The sequence below is a fragment of the Urocitellus parryii genome, chromosome 6, assembly GCF_045843805.1.
Source record: "Urocitellus parryii isolate mUroPar1 chromosome 6, mUroPar1.hap1, whole genome shotgun sequence".
Classification (NCBI taxonomy): domain Eukaryota; kingdom Metazoa; phylum Chordata; class Mammalia; order Rodentia; family Sciuridae; genus Urocitellus; species Urocitellus parryii.
Genome location: NC_135536.1, coordinates 155,520,067 through 155,535,436, shown reverse-complemented (window position 1 = coordinate 155,535,436; position 15,370 = coordinate 155,520,067). Strand labels below are relative to the sequence as shown.

Below are 15,370 nucleotides of genomic sequence, written 5' to 3'. Positions count from 1 at the left end.
TTCTGAGGGCACAAACATGGTCCAGTTAGCAAGGGGAAAGTCTTGGGTCAGCAGCCTGAAAAATCTCAAACATTCATCCATATATCCAATCAGGAGCATTCTGCCTTATCTTCTGTAGACCACGCCCTGTGAAAGGCTCCGGGGATAACTGGAAAGTTGAATGTGGACCTTATAGTGGACCTTAATGTGGACCTTCTCACAGAGAAGCCTAGATATGTATACAGACCATGGTGTGTACTAGAAAGATATCTTCGTCCATTTTCTGTTGCTATAACAGAACACCTGAAACTGGGTAATCTATAAAGAATAGAGAGGTTTATTTGGACTCATAGTTCTAAAACCAAGATTGGATGACTACATCTGGTGAAGGCCTTGTGTTCCTTCAACTCATGACAGAAAGTGGAAGCACAAGTGGGCAAGTGTGAAAGACAAAGGAGATGGACTTCCACATGGTTAACTCATTCCCAAGAAAGGCATTGTCTGCCCCTGTGATCCAAGCACCTCCCACTGGGCCCATCTCCCAGTGTTGCCACATTGATCAAACCTAACCATGAGTTCTGTGGGGACAAACCATAATTAAACCACAGCAGAAGGAAAGATAGACACCACCCAGGCACCTACTAGAGCCTAATCTGGCTGGAAGCTGGACTATTTGCTGGGGGCCCAATTGTGCCTATGAGCAGGCTGTGGTGGGGTCTTGATATGGGGGTTTGAAAACACAACTCATCCAAGCTAGGAAAGTTACTCTGATGAATATAAGTAACCACACTGTTATGCCTAGGTTGATTTTTTTTTTCCCCCAAGAGAGTCATCAAAGTCAATGTCTAAGCCAGGCACCAAGGCACATGCCTATAATCCCAGTGACTCGGGAGACTGAGGCAGGAGGATCACTAGTTCAAGTCCAGGCTTAGCAATTTAGCAAGACCCTGTCTCAAAAGAAATATTTTAAAAAACTAGGGATATAGCTCAGTGGCAAAGCATCCTTGGGCTCAATCCCCAGTACAAAAAAAAAAAAAAAAAAAAAAACCTTTGCCTACTAATTTTTGTAAGGGGTTGGGCACATAAAAATAAAGCTATGGTTAGTCCATGAATTTTTGCCATGCTTGTATTTTACTATCAGTTTATGGGGGGAAAAGTCATTATTTTTAAGTGGGTGCTTCATTTTTACAAGAAAAAGTTATTAATGGATTTTTTTTTATTTTAATGTATTTTTTTGTAGGTGGATACAATACCTTTATTTCAATTTTAGGTGGTGCTGAGGATCAAACCCAGTGCCTCACGTGTGTCACTACCACTCTGGCTCTACCACTGAGCCCCAGCCCCAGCCCTATTAATAGATATTTGAGTAAAGCTAATGTTATGGTTCATGGTTCTCAAATGTTATTGAATGATGATGATGATGAAGAAGAATTATATATAAAAGTGCTATCTTTGTGCCAGGCATATTACGGTTTACAAGCTAAATTTGAATTGAGTGTAGAAATTCTTTGCAAAGTAAAATGTTGGGGATGCAAATCAAGTCAAGATGGCGCCTGGTAGTTTGCCAGGAGGAGTGGTTTGTGAAGTAACGCCAGTGAGCCATTAAGATGATGAGGATTCCTTATTGGCTGACTGCTGTATCTAGATGATGTTAATTAAGTTAAGCTGTGTGTAATTAGTTGGGTATATGTACCTCTGCTGTCCCGAAGAGAAGCGGCTCTCGCTACCTTGAGTGCCCGCTCAGTTCCCACTGAGTTTCTCTGCAATAAAGCAGTTCCCGCTTCAACTTTCAAGTTGCTTGTCACCCCTCGGTTATTTTGCCCAGCTGGACTACGGCAGTAAAAGTGAGAAATGATGTAAAAAGCACTCACAATTGCAGGAAAATAATGGAAAGAGTAATCTCCCACAAAGAGGAGACATTTAAAAAGCAGAAGATTGAGCAGGTAAAGAGGAATGGGCCAATTTTATTACATGAGTTTGTTATCGTAGTGAGATTCTACTACATGAGTAAGGAGATAAATATAAATAATTTCATGAAGCAGGTTTAAATGAAGAGTGTTTGGTGAAATCATATAGGCAGTTATTTAATATAAGAATATGATGGTTTGGACTTTTGTTCAACAAATATTCATCCCCCTCCCCCACTGTGGGGATAGAGTGTACTTTCTGGCTCCCTTGGCCATGGGTGCAGCCATGGTCCATGGAATGCTGGTAGAGGTGGTATAAGCAGAGGCTCAAAATATGCCAGAACAATTGTGTTTACAGTTGCACATGGCCATAAATAGAATATGCCTTGAATAGCTGTCAGTCCAAGGAGGATGAAACCCGCATTGTTGTAGAGTCCAACCAACCACACCTTGGAGCCAGAGTGGCTGACATCAGCCTGCCTCAGATACGTGTGCCAACAAATGACATGCTTATTGTGGTTGGACATTGAATTGGGGGGTGATTTGTTACACAGAATTATTATGGCAATAGCTGATTGTTATGATAACCAACGTCTCATATTTTTTGTTAGGGAATCTTATTTCAAATTGAAGAGAGTTGCTGTGGATTGCAAATTAAATGTCCACCCAAAGGTCCATATGCTAAATGCTTGGTCACCAGCCTATGATGCTGTTGGAGGTGGTGGTACCTTTAGAGTAGTGTCTAGTGGAAGGAAGTTAGGTCACTGTGGGGTATGCCTTTGAAGGGGACATTGGAACCCTGGCCCCTTCCAATCTCTTTGTTTCCTGGCCACCACGAAGCAAGCAACTTTGCTCCACCACCACACACCCCACCTTTGTGTGCTGCCTCACCACAGGACCAAAAGCAATGGAGCCAAGTGACCATGGAAGGGACCAAATGACCATGGGGCCAAGTGAAACCCTGAAACTGCAAGCCAAAATAAAACTTAACTCCTTTTAAGTTGATTTTCTCTAGCATTTTGTCACAGGTACAGAAAGTTGACTACTCAACAATAACCAAAATTGTTTAGAAGCTAGTCTATGCATCAAAAATCTTTCATCTTAAAATTAAAGGTTTTATAAAATATATTACTTTTGGGGCTGGGGATGTGGCTCAAGCGGTAGCATGCTTGCCTGGCATGTGAGGGGCTCTGGGTTCGATCCTCAGTACCACATAAAAATAAAGATGTTGTGTCCACCAACAACTAAAAAAATAAATATTAAAAAATTCTCTCTCTCTCTCTTTAAAAAAAATATTACTTTTAAAATTGGAAAAAACATCATCCTCTTGGGCTGCCTACAGTCTGTGGGGAACCCCTGCTATGTGTTAGTTTACCAGACCCCAGCAACATTGCACTCTCCAGTCTTCTATAAGTCTGTAGTGGATATGCCCTATTCACAGTACAGTTGCTAGCAGCTAATATGGAAGACACTGGAAAAATACCAAACTCGGAATTGTGTGAGACCTACACACTCAAATGTGTTCAACTGAAAATGAATACTGTCTTGGCATGCATATTTTAACAGGGCAGAAGACCTCAAACCTTTGACAGTTTTAGGTTCAAATTTTGGCTCTCCTGGCAGGCTGACACTTTGTTGTGCCAGACAGCCAAGATTCATGTTTTGTAGCAGGTGGGAGCCTCAGTAATTTAAGCAAAATGTTGGCTCTTTCAGCCAAGAAAAATGCATCTCCCTGGGAAATGTTGACATACAGCATCTGAAGAGGGAGGAAATAACAGCCACAAAATCAGAGCCTCCCCATGAAGACAGAAAGGAAGAACTCGACTCCCTCACTTCATTGCTCACCTGACGTTCCACAGGGAAGGACCTGGAGAATGGGAGACAGCTCTAGATGTGATCACCCTCAGAGACGCCCTCTGAAAGCTAGTCTAGCTCATTTTCCCTAAGCAGATGAGACAAGCCATCACTCCTCCTATTAATTTTGGATGAAAATTGAGTTTTGCATAATTTATTCAACCAAATTGAATAAAGATTCTTGCCATTTATTTTGACTTGTAAAATTCCTCTTCATACCCTTTAAATGACCAGTGTAAAATAGAAAGGTCCAGGGAGCATGCATTTCGTGGTAAGATTGTTAACAACATACCTGAAAAGCGAGTCTACACCTCTTTCTTTCTTTGTGCAAAGGTAAAAAAAAAACGCTAATTCAGTGTCATACTGTGTTTCACCCTGTAGTGTCATTGATCTTAAAACTGGTGAAATAATATTAGAATAGCATTTGCAATTACTACAGTAATATTTTTGAGAAAGGTAAATAAATAATAGACCGTTACTACTAAAATTCTCTTGCATAAATGAAATCCTTTAAGATTATTTTATGATTTTATATTTGCTGACCAAAATAATACCCTTCGGTCCCTCTGGCTAAGTCTTGACACGTTACATTTTAAGATTCAGAATTTGAATCTTCATAAAGTTATCTTTTGTAAAGCAGAATCTTCTAGTCTTTAGTTCTTTAAAAAAAAGGAAAAAATTTTCCTTGAAATCAACCTAGTTCAACATTTAAATATTAAAATATCAGTAACATTATGTAATGAATATTTTTTTACCATTGGCCTTTCAAGTTTCTAGGGAAGAACACAGTATGAATTGCAAACTTTAGTAATTTTGTTTCCTTAATAAGTGTAGCAAATAGGGAACAAAAACAAGATAAAAGGTTTTATTCTAGACCATTTCATTCAGCATAATTTCAACTTTCAAATTATAGGGACATAAATGAATGTCCTATTTCTGTGTTACAAGTACTTGACTACTTTGTGGGATGTTTTGTGCCAATTCTTTACTAAATTATCTTGGTGCCGTTGCTAGGTAACACCGCTGGCTTCCTGCAGCTGAAAAAGGAGAGGGTTACAGAGAACAATTCGGCATTATTAGCATTTGATTAATAAGTCGTTGTCGTTAACTGTATATCTTAGCATTTTCCCTCCTTTTCTAGGGAATGTCATTGTCTATGGGAATACGATTGATGCTTACACCACTGTGGAAACGCTCTTACACATCGGTGTGAAGGGCACCTGCATCTACCTGGTGCATCCCCCTCCTGAGTCTATCATCACCTGCATCAACAACTACACAGTGGAAAGCGCAGTGGAGGATGCGCTCAATACCGCCGGAGTGACCATTTACCAGGATGCGGTCTTAGCTCAGTGGAATGATGGCCAGTACCCAGATCCCATTCACAGTGCCAGCTTCACCACACCCACCAAGCCCTTCAGACTTACGTGCTCTGTAAGTGGATCCCTGCGAACTTCTCTCACCAGCTAGGGAGCGTAGTCACCTGCCAGGGGCTCTGGAGTCTGGAAGATTGTGAGCAGTGACTTTAAAGTCATAGATTTGGAGTGTTGTTTTCTGACTGCTCAGGTTATCTCTTCCTGCATAACAAGAAGCCACTGCACATTTAGTGGCTCAAAGCAACAAGCATCACTTATTATCATCATCTTTCCTTGTCCTGGGGGTTTGGGCCCAACCAGGCAGGTCTTTTATGCAGTTAAATTCCGGATGATGGGGCTAGATTCATCTAGAAGGCATGTGCACTCACTTATGTCTGTCTGCTAGTGCTAGATCAACTGCAATTGATATTTTAACCAAAACACTCATAACCAGCCCCTTTGTGGAGCTGGGCTTCCTCAAGCCATGGTGGCTTGGTTCTAAGGGCAATTAGAGAGAGGGGGGAAGACTGCGGCCCCTCCTACGTCCCAGCCTCAGAAGTCAAACAGCAGCATCTATGCCACATTCTCTTTTGCTAGAGACAAGTCATTCACATCCATCCCATAGCCAAGGAGAGGGAATTAGAACCTGCTTCTTCATGAAGGGGTGTCAAACTAGAGTGCTGCCATGCACGAAAACTCCGCATGTCCCAGGCATGATGCTGCCTAAAATGCATGGACGCTCTGTATTCTGTTCTTAGAAAATCCATTTATCCATTCATCCCATGACATTGGTTGAACACCAAGACAGTCCCCTGCTCTGTCCTAAGTGTTAAGGACAAGCCAATGAAAAAGACAGAAAAAGACCATTTTACTTTAAAAGTGATACTGTCTGCACATGTTTGTCATGATACCTATTTAAGATAGGAACAATCAAGATGTGTTGACTCAAAATTTTCCCAAAAAACTGTGATCCTGGAAGATGGCTAAGTTTATCCTGGAGAATCTCTGAAGGTGGGCATGTACCCTTTATAGGAAGCAAAGGCCTAAGAAAACTTCCCCAGATATCCCAATGACTGTTGGTGCTCTAGGACCCCCTCTGACCTTTACTTCCTATTCATGATAAAAATCAGAATCGTGGCCAAAACATCTTGAAAATATTCTTAATTGCCTTGGTCCTATACACCTCCCTGCTAACACTTCTCCCCCCAAAGCAGTATGTGTCGGATGTTGGTGTGTCTGCTCTCAGATCCTTTTGCCTTGTCTGCCGCTGCCTTGTTGTGAGTTCCCGAGATTATGTCCCCCAGAAATATACATCTATTGGAGTGCCAATCCTCAATACCAGCGAATGTGACTTTTGGAAGTAAGGTCTTTGCCTATGTAATCAACTAAAGAAAAGGTCATCCTGGGTCAGGGTGGGCCCTGAAGTCAATGGTTAGTGTCCTTACATGGGGAGAGAGAGATTTGATGACACTGTAGAGAGACACAAAGAAGAAGGTCATGTGATGCCAAAGGCAGAGGTTAGTGTCATGATGGGTGCCAGTCACCGAATGGCAAGGTTTGCCAGTGTCTGCCAACGCTAGTAAGAAGAAAGGAAAGATTCTTCCCTAGAGCCTTTGGAAGAGGCATGATCCTGAGGACACCTTTATTTCAGATTTGTGGTCTCCAGAACAGTAGAGGAATAAATTTCTGTTGTTTTGAGCTACCCAGTTTGTGGTATTTTGGTACAGTGGCCCTGGGAAACCACAACAAATGATTTATGTGCAGTTGAAATTACAGTTTTTATGCACAATTTTCCCCTTTGGCTTCTTTCACTCAGCATAGTGATTTTGAAATTCCATACAGTCCCATGTATCAATCATTCATTCCTTTCTTTGCTGAATAGAATTCCATTGTATAAATATGCACATTTTGCTTATTCGTTTGTCCGCTATGCATATTCTTGTATACATCTTTAGGTAGACATATAATTTTATTTCTTTTAGTTAAATACCTAAAGAATGTACCTTTTTAAGTTGCTATCTTACTGCTCTCCAAAGTATCTGTACTATCTTACATTTTCACCAGCAATGTATGAGTGTTCTGGATACTCCTCATTCTTGTCAACACTTAGTATTGTCAGTCTTTCTCATTTTAGCCATTCTCATGAGTGTTACACGGTGTATCATTGTGTTTTGAATCTTGCTTTCCTTATAATTAATGATGTCAGGCATCTTCTCATGTACTTATTGGTCATTGGTTTGTCTTCCTTTGTGAAGTGTCAGAACTATTATAAAATAATTGTTTTGTTTTCCAATCTATAGTATTGATTTAGTATATAAACATTTTAACCTGAAACCGCTAAATTCACTTCTCAGTTCTGATAGTTGCTTCCTAGATACACATGCTTATTATGCAAGTATGGGTAGTTTTATATCTTTTCTGATATTTAGATATTTCATTTCAGTTACGTGTTTTACTTCAGTAAGACTTCCAATGTAATTTTGAATAAAAGTGTGAAAAATAGACATCCCTGCCTTGTTCCAGATCTCAGGATGGAAACCATTAAATGTGAGGTTGGCTGTGGGTTCTTCTTTTATATCTTTTATGGACTAAGGAGTAACCTTTCATTTCCTAGCTATTCATAAGTTTTATCATGAATGATTGTTGAATTTTGTCAAACGAATTTTTCATAGCTTTTTAAAAAAAAGTTGGATTCTTTTCTCCTCAAACTCTATTAATACAGTGAATTAGGCTGATCAATTTTTCAAAACATTCAGCAAATCTACATTCCTTGAATAAACACTTATTAGTCATGGTGTCCTTCTAAGTACTGTTCAATTTTATTTACTAATATGTTTTAAGAATTTTTTTCAACTATATTTATGAGGGATATTGATCTATAATTTTATGTTTTTGTAATAATACCCTTGTAAGGTTTGGGTATCTGGGCTATGTTGGTCTTTTAAAATAATTTAGGCAATGTTGCCTCCTTCTTTATTTTCTGAAAAAGTTTGTGTAAGATTGGTATTACTTCTTCTTGAATGTTTCATAGAGTTAACCAGTGAAACACTCCGGGCCTGGACTTTATTTATGGGAAGATATTTAATAACAAATTTACTTTCTTTATCAGACATAAGACTATTTGGATTTTCTACTTCTTGTGTCAATTTTGGTAAACTGTATTTTGCAACAAATGTATCAGTCTCTTTGAAGTTGGTCAGAATTGTTGGCTTTAAGTTATTCATGTATTATTTTATTATCTCTTTAATATTTTGGATCTATAATAATAACCTACCATTTATTTCTGATGTTGGTAAATTGTATTAGTCTCTCGGTGTCTCTCTTTCTGTCTCTGTCTCTTCATTCTCTCAGTTTATTTTTTAATATTTATTTAGTTGTAGATGAACACACAGTATCTTTATTTATTTTTATGTAGTGCTGAGGATCGAACCTAATGCCTCACACATGGGAGACAAGCACTTTGCCACTGAGCTACAGCCCCAGCCCCGCTCTCTCAGTTTAAATAGAGATTTGTCAATTTTATTAATTTTGTTTTCAAAGAACCAACTTCACTTTCCAGTAAACTTGGCTCCTTTGCTGTATTATCTGTTTAGTTTTCTCTTCTATCAATTTCTGCAGTAACAGTGTGGTTTTTTTCCCCCTTCTGTTTGCTTTGGATTTACTTTGCCCTTTTCTAGTTTCTAAAGGTAGAGTTTTAGATCATAGATTTTTACAAGCATTTAATCTATAAGTTTTCTTCTATATTTTGGCTGCCCCCACAAGTTTTAACAAACAGAATTTTCTTTATCATTTAGGTCAAAAAAAAAAATTCTAATCTCCCTTGTGATTCTTTTTTGATTCTGAGATTGTGCATTCAATTTCCAAATATTTGATGGTTTCCTAGTAACCATATTTTTGTTGATTTCTGATTTAATGATATTTTGGTCAGAGAACATATTCTTTACTATTATTCAATATTATTATTATTTATTTATTTAAGATTTGTTGAGACAAATCTTAGGCCTACCATTTTTGTGTCCAAGCATATGAACTATTTTCATGAACCTGTAAAGAATATGTACTTTGTGGTTGTTGGGTATAGTGTTTTTCTAAATAACAATTAGTTCAATGTAGTTGATAGTGATGTCTTACTCTTCTGTGTTTTTACTGATTCTTTTCACCTAATTCTATCAATTTCTGAGAAGAGGTATTAAAATTTTTTTATTGTTGTGGGAGTTTCCAATTTTCCCTTTTATTCTGTCCGGTTTTGCATTTATCACATGAACGTCCCTCTATAGCTCTGATAATACCCCTTATCTTTAGGTCCTTTTTGTCTGATATTAATATAGCCATTCAATTTGCATAATATATTTTTATGTGTGTACTTTCTACTTGTCTATGGCTTTTATGTCTAAACTGTGTCTTTTGTAGGTATCATAAAGTAGATCGTATTTGCATAGCAAATTTAGCATCCTGAAACAACATCCATTTGTTAGCTCCTAATCCACTCTCAGCTCCTGGAGACCATCCATTTCCTTCCCCTAAGACTCCTCCCATTTTCAGGCCAGCAAACTAGACTCTCCCTTGTGTCAAATTCCCCACACTTAGAATCCCCCTTTTCAGGAAAAGCCTGATCCTTTTCAAGGGCTTATTTGACTAGTTCAGACTTACCAAGCATGGTCTCCCCTTCTTAAAGTCAATTGAGCTATACAACATCCATCAATCATATTCACAGTTCACACCAGTACTCAAAGGAAGAGTGGCAATCTTGGGAATTATATTAGAATTATACTTACTATATACTTTTGTATCCTTTCTAACTATCTCTGCATTCTAGTTAATTAGACCATTAATATTTAATGCAATTCATGATGGATTTAGGCCTACCATTTAATTATTTGTTTTCTGCTTATCCCTTCTGATTTCTGTTCTTCTGCTCTATCTTGCCTATTTTATTTTGGATTATTAGAGTACTTTTTAGTATTCTATTTCAAATAGCTTTTTAGCTATATCTTTATTTTTAGTGGTTTTTGTGAATTATAATATACATCAGTAACCTTTCACATCAATAGAGTTAATATTGCACCATCCCACATGAAATATATCTTAAAACTATTTTTACAACCATACAGGTCATTTTCCCTACATCCTGGACATAGTGCCTATAAGCCACCCTCTTTTAAAAGCTTCCAAAATAAGGGAAGTTACATCCTTGTTTGTTTTTGCTCCTACACAAGCTACTTGATTTTTAAATACCAGAATCTTCAGGGGGCAGTTCTCCTATTTTGACCAGAGTTTATATCTAATATTGGTGAGAGGTTTAGTCTCAGGGGTTTGTACTACCATACCAGAAGAAGAGCTCTCTTGAAATTGTTGTTTTGAACTTATTTCAAGGCCTTGCCTCCCCTGCCTGGTAATCATGCCTTTTGGGCTCCCCACAGATGGACCAGCCTCCAGCCAGTTTAGAATCCCAGTTAAACTGGTCGGGAAACAGTTTCTTCCTTTTTGTTAGCATCCATTTCTCCAATTGCATAGTAAGTTCCATGTTTGTTATTTATACCAAGATATTCTTTCTTGGGGCTTCTCATTTTGCTTGGCAAAGAAGTATTTGTCTGAATGCGCCAGGAATGAGGTTTGTCAAATCACCGTTCGATTTGCTTATTCAGTTCTCAGTCTAGTACACAGGCTCCTATGAAACTCCAAATGTAGCAAAAATTGTGAACGCTGACATCAAAACAGTGTAAATAAATACTACTGTAATACTACTAAGCTTGAGGAAACAAAACTAGCATATTTGTGTGTTATTGAACGAAAAAATAGATTTAATTAGAAAAAGAAAAATGTAAGGTAGAAGAACTTTGTGAGGAGGCTAAAGGGAACTTCTGAACAATTTCACGGAATCAAGAGATTGATGACACTTTTTTTTAAATTTATTTTTTTAATGTTGGTTGTTCAAAACATTACATAGTTCTTGATATATCATATTTCACATTTTGATTCAAGTGGGTTATGAACTCCCATTTTACCCCGTATACAGCTTGCAGAATCACATCAGTTACACTTCATTGCTTTACATATTGATAAACTCATGTCTGTTGTATTCTGCTGCCTTTCCTATCCTCTACTATCCCCCCTCCCCTCCCCTCCCCTCCCCTCTTCTCTCTCTACCCCCACTACTGTAATTCATTCCTCCCCCTTGTACTGTTTTTCCCTTTCCCCTCACTTCCTCTTGTATGTAATTTTGTATAACCCTGAGGGTCTCCTTCCATTTCCATGCAATTTCCCTTCTCTCTCCCTTTCCCTCCCACCTCTCATCCTTGTTTAATGTTGGTCTTCTTCTCGTGCTCTTCTTCCCTAGTCTGTTCTTAGTTACTCTCCTTATATCAAAGGAGACATTTGGCATTTGTTTTTTAGGGCTTGGCTAGCTTCCCTTAGCATAATCTGCTCTAATGCCATCCATTTCCCACCAAATTCTATGATTTTGTCATTTTTTACTGCAGAGTAATACTCCATTGTGTATAAATGCCACATTTTTTTTATCCATTCGTCTATTGAAGGGCATCTAGGTTGATTCCACAGTCTTGCTATTGTGAATTGTGCTGCTATGAACATCGATGTAGCAGTGATTGATGACACTTTTTTATGTATAATTTGAATTCAAGTCAAGTGAATTTCTATGTTTCATGTTAAGTGGAAAGTCTATTTTTATATACATGGGAAAGAAAAAAGAGAGTAGAAAAGTCTATAGGGAGATGATAAGGTTTAGTCAAAGAAATCTATTTTCCTATGATTACTGGGTAAGCCACTGCCTTCTATACCAGAGCAAGAAGGTATAAGAAGGAGGAGCTCAGACCTGGTGGAGGTGGAGGCTGGTGGTTTATTCTCTCTGAATTATCCTGAAGGGACCAGGTGCTGGGTTTAAAAATCTAGGAAAGGAGTACTTTGAAGACTCAAGACTGACTGAAGTAACCCAGAAGAAGGAATCTAGAAAGACCTAAGTGTCAGACACAAGAAAAGGAAGACAGGGGGAAAATGCTGAGCTAGAGCTATTTGAAATTTAGAAGAAGAAAGGGGAAAATAGGATCTCTACAAGTGTAAATTTTCTTACAGGAGAAAAAATACTTTGTGGTAGCTATTCATTACTTGGCTTCTTATCTCCATAGGATGTCTGGATTGTTTAAAAAAAAAAGTCACTGGGTGATTTTAATTTGTTCTTCATACCAAAGATAATCTCTCTCTCCCTCCTTCTTCCTCCCTCACACACACACACACACACACACACACACACACACACACACACACATCCATAAACACAAAACATTATGACAAACTTTTAGTAAATTTTTTTGTGCCCCAAATAATAAAATGTCCAGGAGGCTATTCCTACTCTTGGGAAGGTGTAATGAAGAGTGATAACTGAGTAAGGGTATAATTGTTCACTTTGTAGATGTTCTTCAGCTTCTGCGAGAAGAAAGTGGATTATGAAACATTCAAAGCACTCAATGATGCATGTCTTGTCTATGATGGCCGACTTGTGATTGATACCAACTTCCACACAAATGATGTCGCCATCCGGGCTGCTGGCTCCCTCACCAAGTTCTCTAATAGATATTACTCAAATGAGTGGACTCACAGCAACTTCAGTTCCAAAGAAATTGGCTTTCAGCTGGCAGCAGCTATGCTCAATCTCTTTGATCCAACTCTTGAGCCTGTGACAGAGCCACCTGCCGATCTTGACCGACTCATCCCCATGTATAAGGGAGCTAAGATCCAAGGTACGTCAGTGGGCCACTTTATTTCCCTTGATGAAGCCACAAATTGAATGTGAGCCAGCATTCAGACTAGGCCTCTGTGCTTCTCTTGGGCTTGGTGAGGAGGGTCCTGGAATGGGTTGCCACAGAGGTAGAGGAAGGATCTATTTCATTTCTTAAGCATTTATTCTGAACTTGGCATCATCATCATCATCATCATCATCATCATCATCCTTTGCATTTTGAGCATTTATTGTGGGCCACATCTTACTGGTACCCATTTTATAGATAAGAAAATAGGTAATGATCTGTAACTTGCATAGAGATCTCATAGCTGGTGAATGGTGGTTTGCCCTAAACTTCCATTCTTAAATTGAGATAAGGAGACCCATCCTTTCAGACAGCTTATTCCTAGCTTGCTTGCTATCCGGATGAATAAGCTCAACTACTTGCAGCTATAAAACAGTCCACTTTCACCCCCTAAGCCTTGTTGACCACAAAGGTAATGATTTCATGGGGAACCATACGGTTCCTATATGTTTGGGAAGTGAAAGATACCGTTAAAAATGGTGTCTTTGAATGTTGTGGGCATTCTGGCCAGAAAAACCCACATATTTACCAAATTGTATTTTCATATTCAGAACATTCATGAACCAAATCCCAAAGCTGTTCGTAGACTCCTAGGACATCCAAGGACTCTAATCCAGTCTACAAAACATCACGCTTAAGAGCAAAAGTCCCACATTCCAATCCTTGTCTTTTTCTACCTAATAAGACAGATTCAGAGAGCTCCTGCTCTGCTTCTCACACTGGATGAGACCTTTGGGGAAGGTAGTAGCCATAGGCGAGCAAGAAAAAGGAACAGTATCAGAGACCAGAGTTGGATCGGGCTCAGACTTTAGGAACAAACCCGAAATATGAAGGATTTTCTACTGATAGGTTTCTAAAGCGTTGAGCAAAAACTGCATTGATTTTCTTTATACAGTGTAAGTTTTGAATATTTTTGCTATATATTGGAGGAGTGATATGGAGTGAGAATGCCATTCCAACATTGTAGGCTTCTAAAGGTCAAATCTGGTTTGGGTAGGTATAGGTTAGGGTGTTGGGAGCTGTGGGGAAACACAATGTACATGGTATCAGCTTGACAAGGCTTGAAGCACTGGTGGTGCCAAGACGAGATAGAATGTAACCTTCACGTTGATTTGATTAAATAAAGCTCAACCACCCAGGGTGTTCCTAACTATTAGCAGTAACTTAGTAAAAGAGTTTGAGGAGCATATACATGGTGGGCAACTCTGTTCAGTGGTTAAAAATGTAAACTCTGTTCCCCACCTCATTAACAATTCATTTCAAATATGGAAAACTTGCCGTTTCCTCTAGGAGGAATTCTTCCTGGGTCTTACCATTATCTGCATGTTTCCAAGCCTAATATTCCAACTCCCTTGGCGGTACAAATGTCACAGACCAATTTTGTAAGTATTATTCCTGGATTTCATTTTACATTCAAATATAACACTTTGGTTTATGGGAGAGTGAAATTCTTTACTCGGTCTTTGATGTAATATATGGGTTCACACATCAAAAACCCACTATGATTGCCAGCCCCCAAATGCCCCCAAGAATCTTTGGTCCTCATACACTTTTGTGGTTCCCTCGCACACTGAGTAGGGTGAACTGTGTATTCAGCAGGATAGTATGGTGGTGACAGTGTGCTAAGTCATAGAAAATACTATAGCTTCCTAATTGCCTCCTTCTGGATCACCTGATGCCATGTTACAAGATCACACAGGCAGCCCTTTGAGGTCTATGTGGTAAGGACCTAAGTATGCCTGCACCAGCGCTTGTTAATTTGCCATCCACATACCTTGGACATGTATCTTCACATGACTGCAGTCCTAGCCAACTTTTCTTGACTGAAAACTTATGAGAGACCATGAATTAGAACCTCCTAACTAAGCTACTCCCAATTTCTAACTCCCAGAGACTGAGATAATTAAAGCATTCTGTTGTTTTAAGCCAATAAGTTTCTTTACTACTTTATTTTTAGAGCAGCTTTAGGTTTACAGTAAAATTGAGCAGAATGTACAAAGATTTCTCATATACCCCTTCCTCACCCTCCCTCAACACTCTTATGGCCTCCCTCACTATCAGCACTTCCCATCAGAGTGATATATCTGTTCATACTAATGACTATACATTGGCACATCCTTAACAATCAAAGCCATCATTATTAACCAAAGTTCACATTAGGGTTCACTCTAGGTGTTGGTCAGTTGGACAGCTGCACAAATCTGGCCAAATGTGTCTACCAGTAGCATCCCACAGGGTAATTTCACTGCCCTAAAAATCCTCTGTGCTCTGCTCTTCATCCATCCCTCCATACTAAGTTCTGGAAATTGCTAGTCTTTTTAATATCACCATAGATTTTCCTTTTCCAGAATGTCATATACTTTGAATTACATAGCATGTAGCTTTTTCAGATTGGCTTCTTTCACTTAGTAAGATGCATTTAAGTTTCCTCCATGTCTCTTTTTTTTCTGAAGCA

At 38.8% G+C, this 15,370-nt stretch overlaps 1 protein-coding gene across 1 annotated transcript in view; it reads left to right on the top strand.

Annotated features, from left to right (window-relative positions):
* Window positions 1–15,370, top strand: part of Cfap61 (cilia and flagella associated protein 61) — a 262,491-nt gene that overhangs the window by 188,596 nt on the left and 58,525 nt on the right. The window contains exons 22-24 of the mRNA XM_026400722.2: window positions 4,882–5,174; window positions 12,522–12,849; window positions 14,206–14,297. Of these exons, the coding sequence (XP_026256507.2) occupies window positions 4,882–5,174; window positions 12,522–12,849; window positions 14,206–14,297 (713 nt within the window). The remainder of the gene's footprint in view (window positions 1–4,881; window positions 5,175–12,521; window positions 12,850–14,205; window positions 14,298–15,370) is intronic.